The sequence below is a fragment of the Neolamprologus brichardi genome, chromosome 12 (genome assembly GCF_056152115.1).
Source record: "Neolamprologus brichardi isolate AB-2024 chromosome 12, ASM5615211v1, whole genome shotgun sequence".
NCBI lineage: Eukaryota > Metazoa > Chordata > Actinopteri > Cichliformes > Cichlidae > Neolamprologus > Neolamprologus brichardi.
This window is the reverse complement of record NC_142115.1, coordinates 30,263,057-30,275,336: the sequence shown is the minus strand read 5'-3', so window position 1 is coordinate 30,275,336 and position 12,280 is coordinate 30,263,057. Positions and strand designations below refer to the sequence as shown.

The 12,280-nt window shown below is 38.1% G+C and overlaps 1 protein-coding gene across 1 annotated transcript; it reads left to right on the top strand.

The window, feature by feature from the left end:
- The first annotated feature begins 2,097 nt into the window (after positions 1 to 2,097).
- Positions 2,098 to 11,426, top strand: lhx6b (LIM homeobox 6b). The gene is made up of 9 exons (XM_035913429.2): positions 2,098 to 2,308; positions 2,937 to 3,067; positions 3,615 to 3,746; positions 4,127 to 4,248; positions 6,099 to 6,319; positions 7,476 to 7,576; positions 7,665 to 7,760; positions 8,509 to 8,680; positions 10,749 to 11,426. Exons 2-9 carry the CDS (start codon positions 3,065 to 3,067, stop codon positions 10,829 to 10,831), a joined length of 930 nt encoding a protein of 309 aa, XP_035769322.1. The 5' UTR covers positions 2,098 to 2,308; positions 2,937 to 3,064; the 3' UTR covers positions 10,832 to 11,426.
- The last annotated feature ends 854 nt before the right edge of the window (positions 11,427 to 12,280 follow it).

Genomic DNA, 12,280 nt, shown 5'->3' with positions numbered 1-12,280 from the left:
TAATCGTCCTCCATGACCTCAGGGAACACTGAAGTGAATGTGGCAGTCGTAACATGTTGACAACATAAAACATCATATAAATGACTGCAGTTAAACAATAAAGCCTCTTAAGTATCCCTGTGGGGATGCAAGCAGAATGAGACGTGTGATCGATGCTGATTGTCTGTTTGTCAGTGAGATTACGTAAAAACGACCACGCTAAATTTCGTGAAACTTACAGAAGAGGTGGAGCATAGCCAAAGGAAGAAACCATAAAATGTTGGCACTGCTTCAGTTCACTTTCTTTAAAGTGAACTTGGTAGAGGATGTGCTCTGCACGTCCCTTCATTGTTCAAATGTGTAAGTAAGCATAAGAATAGGTATCTGACTACCGATGCTTTTCAATCTTTTCCACAACGATTACAGTACTGTGAGGTTCCTTAAATTCAAGTGTTTTTGTCTGTCGTTCAGTTTGATTAAATTACCTCAGAGTTGCTGAGATTCAATCAAAGTTTAATATTGTCTCTAAACTACTGCCAATTGGGCCAGTAACATTATATTTAATTTCCTGTGGTATTTCTCAGCCTAAAAATGTCAGTGCAGGTGACAAACATGGCAGAAGATCAACAGAAACCATCAGTCAGGGATAATAAAAGTCAAGAAAGAGCTGCCTCTCTAGTTTACTAAGTAGCACTGTGATGCTGGGAAACATGTCATCAGTACTAAGTTTAAGTGTTGGAAGTAAAACTGTTATTCTAAGCAATGAGGGGCTTTCTCAGCACCAAATCATGGGTTCACTGCAAGGCGCTGTAAAAATACTGTGTAGATTATTGGATCATTTTCTAAAGCGTGATCAGGGAGAACAAAAGTGTCCATCAGAAGATCAAAACATAAAGCCTGTTCACTGAGTGGTGGAAAAGCAGCTGCATAACCGAGAAAAAAGAAAAGAAAAATCAAAGATGAAGACCTAAAAAACCCAGCCAGTAAAAATCCTGTCAAATGAAGGCTGATCGGTGGTATCAGTGGAGGAGAAGCATCACAAAACCCCTTCTTTGGAGGAGACCAGTGCCAAATGCTTGAGGTGAACAAAGTTATATCAGTATGTTTCTTTTCTGACAGGCAATAGAAAGGTGTCCAAGAAAGAGCTGGAGAATTACTATCCTGCAGGGTATGAGTGAAACTTTGTGGTGGGACTGTTTAAGTCTGGGGGTATTTTCTCAGTGCTTTGCTTGGACATTTTTACAAAGTCTCCTTCATCACGATCAAGTGGTCTATTCTATGACGACATCCTCCGCCTTCTGCTTTGCATTACTGCAAAACATGATTCATATTAGTGCAAATATAAGATACCCCCAAAACAGTTTTAATACAACTACTTGAAGAGTAGTTGTTAACCTCACTGAACTATTTCTGGAGGAAATCATGTTTGTTAGAATATCCCCAAAATGTATGGCGTCACTTGAATCTGTCATTAAGCAGAAGGACTTCATATTTTCACTGAAACTTTTTAACTCACATAATAATAATACTTTTGTACCCCAACTCTATATTTTTATGAACAGTGTTCACTTATTTGCTAAAGCGCTGAACATGCACTCTCTAAAAGTATGAATAGAAATCTTCTGGGTCTAATTATATGCTTTAAACTCTAAATAGACCTTAAATTTCTGTAGAGCAGCATTTCCTATATTCTATAGGATCACAAATAGATTTTTTCCCCCATTCTGATAATGCAAAAAAGTATAACACTTAAACCATTTTAGAACAATTAAGAGAATTTCTACATGACTAATTATTACCATTGCAGGCATTAAACTCCTTACGTTGCAATCAGCTCTTATACATGGAAGTGTGAAATCACTTCCGTGTATAAGAGCTGATTGATGAAGTGGCCTCAAAGCTGCGACCTTTATATCCAAACGAAGAAATTCAGTTAATTAGCGGGTATTCGCTGTTTTTTTTTTTGTTTTTTTTTCTTGAATTAATGCGCTAAATGTACATTTTCCTGTGAGAAAGGAGGTCTGCTGGTCCAGCGTGCAGCATCACATCCTGTCTGACTGAACTGGGAGTAAACTCCGATTCGAGGCGGGGAGGAACGGCAGAACTGTGAGACAGTATGGGAGGGTCACTAGAGCCACTGGTTTGTCCTGCAGAGTGAATGAAGTTGGATTATTATTACTATTTTTGTGTTGAATGCAGAAAAACAGAAGGAAACCCTTGGGAGAACAAAAAAAACATGGTCCCCGGAATTATTTGGATATTCTACCCGTGATGTTTTGGAAAAACTTTCATCGGACGATGTTTTCTCTGCTTTTGGGAGGTTTTTTATGTATGAAGTATATGTTTTTATGTTCCCATAGGCCCTCTCGCCTCATTTTACTGCCTCCAATATTTATACCGTAGCTGGTAATTAACATAATCTTGCATTCGTGTTAATTTCGAGGAATGAAGGACAACACGAAGTCCGGATTGCCACCCAAACGCAGATTTTTTGGCAGTTTATGAATGCAGCTGTAATCACGCAGGGGAGCCTCAAGTACTTAAATGGGTCCATCATGAGAAAGAGACAATCAAGCTCCTTTATGTCTCAAGATCAGCTGCAGTTTCGGCACATTGTCTGTTATGAATAGACCGATCTCCAATTGAGCCTCTTCACTTTGAGATTTTTCGATTTTCGATTATACGGCTATTGAAATTAGGATGTGCCGCTTTTTTCTCTCTCTTAGCTTGGTGGCTTGGTTGCCTTTTTTTTGATTGACAGATGAAATTGACACTCGGGTTGCCTCTTATCAAGCGAAGCATTTCAATCTACCGCTAATTGCAGATATAGTGCCATCCTTTCTTTTCACTGCGTTTGATTGCATGGGAATACAGCCTCCTATCGTGCACAAGAGGAATGATCGATCATATATAGTTTTTTCCCCTCCTAATTGCATCAAAATTTCTTTTGTTGCCAGGGTTTAAATGCAGGAGAAACTGTTATTCCTTGTTTTGGACCGGATATAGTGTGGGTTGGGGCAGAGATGCGTAATGCGCAGAGCAAGCTCCATCTCTTCTCCAAATAGGCAGCCTTCAAGATCCGAAAATGGTGAGTCACAAACATCTGGACGAGTTTGGTTTTCAACCTTTTCATTTCTTTGTCTTTCATTCACTCTCCACATTTTATTTATTTATTTTCGTAACGGGATAGAGTTAATTTGGCGGAAGCGCAGGTTTAATCGGGAGGAGATGGAGCGTAAAGACGCCAAAACTCAGTTTATTCACTTTCCTTTTGCGGTTGGAGTTCACATATTGCAACGTTTCTGGGCTGAGATACTGATTCATGTAGTTTTATGAAACTTGAAATTGCATGTTGTATACAACATATACGGGTAAATTATTAGTAAATATACACCAAAATAGTTAGCACTGACTAGCTACCAGATCGAGTTTTTTTTTTTCTTTTTTTTTGATATCAATGTTTTTTCCTGGACTGGATCTTCATGTTGGCACCACGTCTCTGGTTAGGATTTACATATTTCATTGACGTTTTATTTTATTTTATTTTTAAATCTACAAGATTCAATGAAATTGTATTTGCTATAAAAGTGATTTTATTTTATTTTATTTTATTTTATTTTATTTTCTTTGCGCAGTCTAAATCGGAGGTGAAGAAGGAGTCTGAGGAGTCGAGCCCGTCGGAGGCCGCCTGCCTCTGCCCTCCTCCGGCGGCAAAGAACCAGTGCGCGAGCTGCGGCATGGAGATCCACGACCGCTACCTACTGAAGGTGCGAAATTAACCCATAAAACCTACAGCGAGAAGTAAGATTTGTTTTGTTTTTGTTTTCTTTATTTAAAGCGTAAGCTTCTCTTCACATTCCTGTCTTCAGGAAATCACTGATAATGACAGAAATGATCATTTTGCAAACGTTTCCTGAGGTTGATGTCCATTTTTCTTCATGTCTGCTTTCTTTTCGAAAGAAAATCCCAGTTAGTGTAGAATTCCACAGAAGACTGTACAGAACTGTTCAAATGCTTTTAGTTTTAGTTTTTTCTAACGCTGTTTAATTTCTAGTTGAGCATCTCGATTAAGAGAGCTATCGGAGTGTGATATGTCAGTGTGTGTGTGTGTGTGTGTGTGTGTGTGTGTGTGTTTGAATCTACTCAGGTCAACAACCTGAACTGGCACCTGGGCTGTCTGGAGTGTTCAGTGTGCAGAGCGTCTCTGCGCCAACACAGCAGCTGCTACGTTAAAAACAAAGAAATCTACTGCAAGCTCGATTATTTCAGGTAAGAGCTCTGATGTTTTACAACGACTGTAGTTTTCCAAAGCTGCCTGTAAGAGTCTTATAAGATTTACTTAACATTTTAATATTTTTCTTAATATTTTCTTACTATTTTTTCTTAGAGCTTTTTCGACCGTTAAAACAATAAAAACTCCGATATGTAATTTGATAACAGTCACAGCACTGAAATGTGTTTATTTTTCTATAAGGCCTGAACTGAAACTTATTAATCCTCAGTTATCGTTTATATGGGCTTTATATTAAATTTGACAATTATTGAAGAATGATGTATAATAATAAAATAAAATTTAGTGAAGTGTAGGTCGCTTTTTTGCCTGGTCGATGTAAATCATTCAGAAAAATAAATACGACGATTTCGCTTGGTGGTTTCCATGCTATTTAACTGAGAATATCCAAAAACGTGTCTTATTAATGAACAACACGGGGCAATATTTCCTCTTTACGGAAAAGAATAAACAAATGAAAAATGTGTATTTCACTAAAAGCATAATGCTGATACAGATTATTTATCTTGCCATTTTTAACAGCACCCGCCTGTCTTATCATATCAATAGAAATCTACAGACAGGCATCTACATATCTTCAATTATTTGGGGAAAAGAATACAAAAAATAATCTTTTAAAATGCGGAGAGGGTGGAAAGTTTTCCCTAAATGTTTTACATTTAATCCTTCATTTAATAGAGTAGAAAAAACTTGCCATAAAACATTATTGTGCTTATGGGATAAATTATTGCACCTAAATTATATAATTTCTAGCTGTTTTTACAGCTCATTGATCTTTGCTCTCCAAGTTGATCTTTTGGTCTCACTATGATTTGGCTTCAGAGTCATAATTGAAAAAAAAAAACGAGAATAAATCACCAGTAAAACAATGTTTTTAAAATAACTTTCTATCTGCTTACTCTCATAAAACCTAATGACCAAAAGCCTCCAGAGGAAAGAGCTTGATTACCAGCCGGCTGCCCTAAATGTCCCTTTCCATTTCAGTTAGTTTTGGCCTTTTGACTATTTGAAAATTTGATAGAAAACTAGCAAAATGTGCAAAATCAACAGTTTTACTGGCTGATTTTGTGGTTCTTTCTAATGGAAGCAGTGACTATTACTTTAATTTGGACTTCTTTTTATTGACTTTTTTAAAAATTCAATCATCTTGAGCTGTAGCGGTCTGTTGCCACTGCCTGCTCTCCCACATCCTCTTACCCAGCATCTCACACAAATCACTCAAAGATAAAGAGGACACTTATTATCTTACACTCACTTATTCTTCAGTCCAGTTACTAGAAACCGTGTGACTCACAGAAATCTCTGCGTAGGACATTTAGTTTCCAGTGGTGGGAGGAATACCTCCACCTTTCACTTTTCATGGTTCCAGTTTTCCAAAATCTCACTGGCTTTTCTTTCTGCACCAGAAATGTTCATACACTCAGTGAGATCATGTTGAATCATTGTTTTTGTCCTGGGTTGTACCTTTCAGGCTAAATGCAGACTGTATTTGGTGGAGAAACAAATTGTATTGTGTGTGCAATGTTTAATTACCCCAAACAGAGATGTTGGATCATGCTAAGATAAGTCATGTTCAAAACCTAAAGCTTTATTGAGAGCAGATGATGCAAGATCATATCAGTAATACGACTCCTCTGCACAGATGTTACACAAAACAGTAAAACTAATTATTTCATATTTTGCTGTTCTATTTAGTCCAACAGTTTTTTTTAGTCTTTCCATGTGTTAAAAAATGTAACAAATATATAATAGTTTGGTTGGACACCAGAATATCCCTTCTTGAACTCTGCAGCCAGCCTTCACCTGCTCGTGCCTTTCTTCTTCACAGTAGGTTCGGCACTAAGTGCGCCCAGTGTGGCCGACAGGTGTACGCCAGTGACTGGGTGCGAAGGGCTCGGGGCAGCGTGTACCACCTGGCCTGTTTCGCCTGTTTCTCCTGCAAGAGGCAGCTGTCGACCGGGGAGGAGTTCGGCCTGGTGGAGGGCAGGGTGCTCTGCCGCAGCCACTACGACATCATGCTGGACAATCTACGCAGAGCTGCAGAGAATGGTAACCCAACCAGTGAGAGTTAATCTCACAGACACCGAAGATGAATGACTGAGGTTGGATTACCAGCTAAAAACTCTGGGGGGAAAGTACCTGCTAGTATTTAGGCACACTAGAAATGCAGATGTTTGATGACTGATGAATGGCAAAACTTTAATCATACATGATGTCCACGTGTGCAATTCTGAGGGATTTGTTTTTTGTTAATGAAACATTTTTGTGGTCTTTGACTGTTGGTCAAACACAACAACATATAAGAAGATTTTTATTCGTTCTGCACGGCTTAATGATGGACCTTTTCTGACTTTTTGTAAACTAAACAATCTGTAATTAGAGAGAAAAATCAGTCTTACTGATAGTAAGTCATCATCGATCCGTTTGTGGAATAAGATCCCACAGGTCTTTTGGAGTGTTAATGGGTCCAAACATCGTTAAGAATCGGGCTACAAGACTGGAGAACCAACATAGCTGACACGCTGGTTCAGTGGTTCAGATTTCGAACATATTTGTTATTAATTAAATAATTTGGAGTAAACCGCGGGGGCTTTTGGGGCCCCTGTGCAGTTATGACTTCACTTGTTTTGTAACCCAGCCTTGGTTTAAGCCTCAGTAACAGAAGGAGTAGTTCAAGCTCTAAAGCTCTTCTACTTCAGTTGCTCTCAAGCTATTCCTTTTAACAGTGATGTAATGCAAATAATCAGTTGGAAGGAATGTTTTTCTTGATGTTTTTGGATTTTGGATGCACCATTTTAACTGGTGTAAAGTTTCCGACGCTTTTGCTTTACTTTGACTATCTAAATTCCCTCCTGTTAACTTGTTGGACTAAAATTAAGCTGCGAGGGTCTGAAAACAGAGAGAGTGTAGAGGTTAAGAGAGCCTGGAAAAAAGGAAGAGACTTTACATGAAAGACAAATAGAGGAATAATTCCTTCATTTCTCACTCTGCTGTGCTCTCAGTGATTCAAACGTATCCCATAATGGTGTAAATACTTTGGATAGTGCGGCTGCTGGCAAGAAAACATTTTAATTATGTTACTGAGTAAATCTTCCATTTTGTGACACTGTAATAAGATTTTCTTTTTCCTTTAACTTGCTTTGTGTAACTTTGAACTCTGATGACTGGATTTTAATTAGTGAATGATTACTGTGTCTATCTTAAGGCACAGGACTGACTCTGGAAGGAGCGCTACCTTCTGATCAGGACTGCCAACCAAAACCAGCCAAGAGGGCACGGACATCATTCACTGCAGAGCAGCTGCAGGTTAGCACCATTCTAATACAAATGTTTGCGTGTGTGTGTCTACAGCACAGTGTTACTTGGCATTTCAAGTGGCTTTGTGTGTTTGCAGGTGATGCAGAGTCAGTTTGCCCAGGACAACAACCCCGATGCTCAGACGCTGCAGAAACTGGCAGAAATGACGGGACTGAGCAGGCGAGTCATACAGGTAGGCAATGGTCAAATCTGGTGATACACTTTATAGTTCAAGTTCTACTTTATATCAAACTAAAAAAACTTTTTGTGTAATATTAGCATGATAGAAAAGAACAGAAGGATGGTTTTGCTTTTTCAGGCTCCTGGAAACTGGTTAATAATCACACTTAATAACACAAAGTTGTGATTGTAACTTGATCTTTTGGGATCATAAGTTAAAGAAACTGAGGAATCAGGGTATAATATTATCTGTTTAGTATCCAGAGTTTTAAAAGGGTGATCCCATTATTCTTACATTAAAACTTCACATGCTAACAGACTCATACCTCGCAATGCTTTTCTTACAATTTGCTCTGATGATGCTTTGTCTTATTATGATTTAATTTCCATCCAAAAGTTTTTGATTTTAAGGGTTTCCAAAAGAAAAAGCAGACATCTTTGAGAAAGCTTTCCTTTCTTTTCACTGTTAGTGCTTTAAAAACATGACCCCTCTGGGAATGATTCCATTTCAACTCTAAGACCAATAAAACACAATTACAATTGTTGTACTTCACAGAGAAGCCAGTTTAAACACTAACACCATTAAGCTGCAGACTAAAACACTCACACATCAAACTGGAGTTATCACCTGGCTTAGATGAAGAAACTAATGGGGTGTGGTGAGGGGAATATGAACCCGGGACCTGCTCGGCGTTGTTGTAGTGTTTGATCATATCCACCTGCTTTTTGCACGATCACATTATCAGTAATATTTTTTACAGGTTTGGTTTCAGAACTGCCGGGCGCGACACAAAAAGCAGCCGCCTCAGAGCAGCTTCTCTCAAAGCGCTCCGCTGTCCAGGATGCCCCCGTCGCTGCCAGAAGATATCCACTATTCACCGTTCAGCAGCCCAGACCGACCACACCTGCTGGCCCTGCATGGATACCTGGACAGTGAGTGTCAAGTCTCTAATCGTCTGCTAGTGCCATTTAATGCAGGGTCCTTTTTTTCACTGCTGGCAGGTGAACGTTCAGCTTTCAATGCTTAAATGTGACATTTTACCTCAATCTCCCTCTTTTATATCATAAACTATGCACAGGTGGAAGCCAATTTACTCAAGTCCAGCGCTTAAGTAGGAACTTGAAGCATGTAAGGAGGCCACTTCGTGCTTCCTTTAAGGAAGGAAAGTCATGAAAGATGTAATTATTTACATGTGAAACAGATTGTCCATTAAAAATAGCAGTTTGCAGTGTTAAACCACCAGTAGTAGTTTAACAGTGATTATCATTAAATGATGTTGCATAGAGGAAGCTGTGTCACGTTATGGATCACGACTACTTTTATTTTAAAAATTAATACGATAATATTTGTGTCCCATTAAGTTCAGTTAACACTATTTTTAATGCAGGACTTAATTTTAACTATTACTTATTAGTGATTAGTGCAGTGGATTATTAAATGTGTCCATGTTTGATAAATAATAAGAATAAAAAGAAGAATATTTCTAGTGGTTTACGCAATCACCCAACACACAAACAATTCCTGGTCTGAGACCTGGAGGAGACACAAATCACTCTGGGATTGTGCCAAATGAAATATGGGGAGCCATCCACTCTGGTGACCTCTTGTGAATAATGGCAAATTTCATGTTCGCAATCTGAGTATTTACATGGGAGATAAACGGTGCTTTATTCTGGGGTGGAAGCTGAAAATTTCATAGAGTGTTGGAGCTCTAAGGGAAGCTTTAAAGTAATATGATGGAAACATTTGACTGCTAACATGGAAATTTGAAGGACTGTGAAGGAGGATAGGATCCCCTGTCTGTTTCGTTTGTTTTTTCTCATCAGAATTTTGGTTTGATTTCTGGCAACAAAACAGAAAATTGTATTTATCAGACTTTCAGTCATTGCTGGTAAATTCCACTTGTGTTCATGGTACTTAAATGTTCACTGGAATCACTTTGCACACAAGTTTTAAACTAGCTGAGCAAAAAAACAAAAAACAAAAACAACTGTCTGTTCAAGCACCATGAAATAATATGTGGCTTAGAATATTGTTTATTAAACATTTGTACTAGAAAATAAGTTAAAAGAGAAAACTGTGCTAGTTTTTTAGCATTGTAAAGTAAAGAAAGTTTTTAGCCTGCACATCTTTGTGGTCACAGGGTAATAAAACTGCAAAGATTACTACATAAAAAATAACAAGGAGCCTAATTTCTTTTGTGTTTAACTGATTTTTAATATGTGTTACTCTATTTGTGCACTGAACTTAAAGTGAATGTTAAAAAACACCAGCTATAAATATTTGCACCCAAAACAGCTTCGCATTTTAAAACAATGACAGACTTAAATGTTTGTTTTGAGTAAAAAAAAAAAAAATCTTTCTGATTTTGAAATTTCTTTATATTTGCATATGTAAAATAGAAAACAATAGCAATAATAAAGAAATTTTAAGAAATTTAGAAATGGTGATGTAAAAACTGGATGCCAAAACTCAAGTCTCGAAACATGTTGTTTACAAAAGTGTAGGTTGGGAGAAGAAAGCTATAAATAACTAATCACTCCTGGGAGGATTTTACAGTTTAAACATCCACCCATCTCATCTCCACCCAGTCCAGGTTCTTCAGACTGACCACAGGACAAATTTGCTGGTGGGTGGAAGTTATTTATGAACAGCTTGTGCAGAACGTTGCTGGTGACAACACCAGCAACATTCACTGTACACTATGTAGGTATCAGCAAGTATTTCATAGGTACAGATTACATCCAGTGAAGTTACACTTTTATAAAAATGCTGTAATAGTACAAGGTGTGCTTTGTAGGTTTTAACACTCTATATGGGAATATTTTGTGATTTTGAAATATTCACATTCACTCTGAGCCTTCTTCTCTGTGGTTTATCTCATTGTTTTGATGCTTTAAGTATTTATGTCAGTCATCAGTAGCATATTTCTTCAGCTTAATTATAATAACGTGGTCCTGTTGCTTGCCAAGCTCATGTTGTTTCTCTTTCTTTGTGCAGCTCATCCCTTCTCTGTCCTCGCTGCTCCAGGCCACTTGACCCACCCGTCCATCTCTTTACCACAGCTTCCCATCAGCCGCTGACTTGCTCTGTCTACTTTTCCACTGTCGACACTCTGATGATGTTGTGGAGGGAAAAAAAATCCTTCGGGACGCCCTGTCAGCAATTTGCTCCGTTTGGAAGTCAAGTCCTCGGGTGACGGCAGGACCGCGTTTTTTAATCAGTCGGGTTTTTCATTGTGAGACTGCTGAGTAAACTGTGGTGAAGCCTTCAGGCTAACACAGGAGTTACTTTTTAATTTTGTCTTGTTTTTTTTTTTTTTATAATGCAGAAGACCACTTTTATTTTATTTTCCTTTTTTTTCCACGGGACATGAAACATTGCATCAAGTTGGAAATGGTTTTCACTTTCAAACAAGATATTTTAATTGCTCCAACGTGAGCTTAAAGAAAAGAAGAAAAGAGGAGTGGTTGTAGCGGTGTTACAGTAAAACCTCAGCATTTTTCTTTTTTACATTTTGTACTGGTGATGAGCACATTTGCAGCTTTATTGTTGTTTGTTGTTGTATTGTTGTCAGAAAATGGAAACTCTTATTTATTCAGAGCAAAACTTCACTTTTAAAAACGCACTTTTGAATGTGTCTTGAAATGGAAAAATTCAGTTACTGTACATTGTAAATACGGCCATGGTTTAATAAAATGTATCAGATCCCTTATGAAGGTTTTAGTGTTTGAATAATAGACAATCAATCAGGCTGACTTGAAGAGTAAAGTGTTTACACGTGTGTGTGTGTGTGTGTGTGTGTGTGTGTGTGGTTGAAAATGCAAAAGCTTCTCAAAGATGGAGTAGAAAAATGCGATGTTGTATGAGGACACTATTTTTACACTCAAAACCACTAAATCTAAAGGTCACCTGTCAGAGGCTAAGTACCTAAAGTAACCTGTTATTAAGAGCAATATCCCACGACAAACCTGCACATCATCTCCAATTTACACGCTGTACTTTACAGGAAATGTGATCAATCCCACTGCGAAAACGATTATAACCGTTTTCACTCGAAGCGTGGCCATCGATTGGGCAGTTTGTCGGCTTTTATGAGCTCTTTTAGCACAGATTATCTACAGCTGTTATACTGATTGACAGCACTTAAGGCGCCGTGATGGCAAAGAGTGAATGGGATACTTCGAGCTAAAGCATATCGTTACATGTGTATTTTTCGAAACCGGATCAATGTGGGGGCTTTTTAACAGCAAATCCAAGAGTGCGGCACCTGTGCAATTTCACATTCCTGCTAAGGAAGACCCCTGTCAGGTTCTGTAGAGTTTAGCAAACCAAATAAGAGATCACATGTGTGACCATGTGACCAGGGGTGCGTATTGATTTACTCGAGATTTTTTATTATATTAAACCAGTTTTCTGATGTGGTTTATAGATACAGATATATTTAGGATGGCGCTAGCACATTTTCTGATAAGTAGTCATTTTTGAAGATGACTCTTTACCTACGGAAATTGAGCTAGCTGTTTACAACC

Excerpts from the sequence above, each read along its gene's own strand:
- lhx6b (XM_035913429.2), top strand. Across the intron at positions 3,747-4,126 it reads ACGACCGCTACCTACTGAAG|GTCAACAACCTGAACTGGCA; the intron begins GTGCGAAATTAA and ends GAATCTACTCAG. Across the intron at positions 6,320-7,475 it reads ACGCAGAGCTGCAGAGAATG|GCACAGGACTGACTCTGGAA; the intron begins GTAACCCAACCA and ends GTCTATCTTAAG.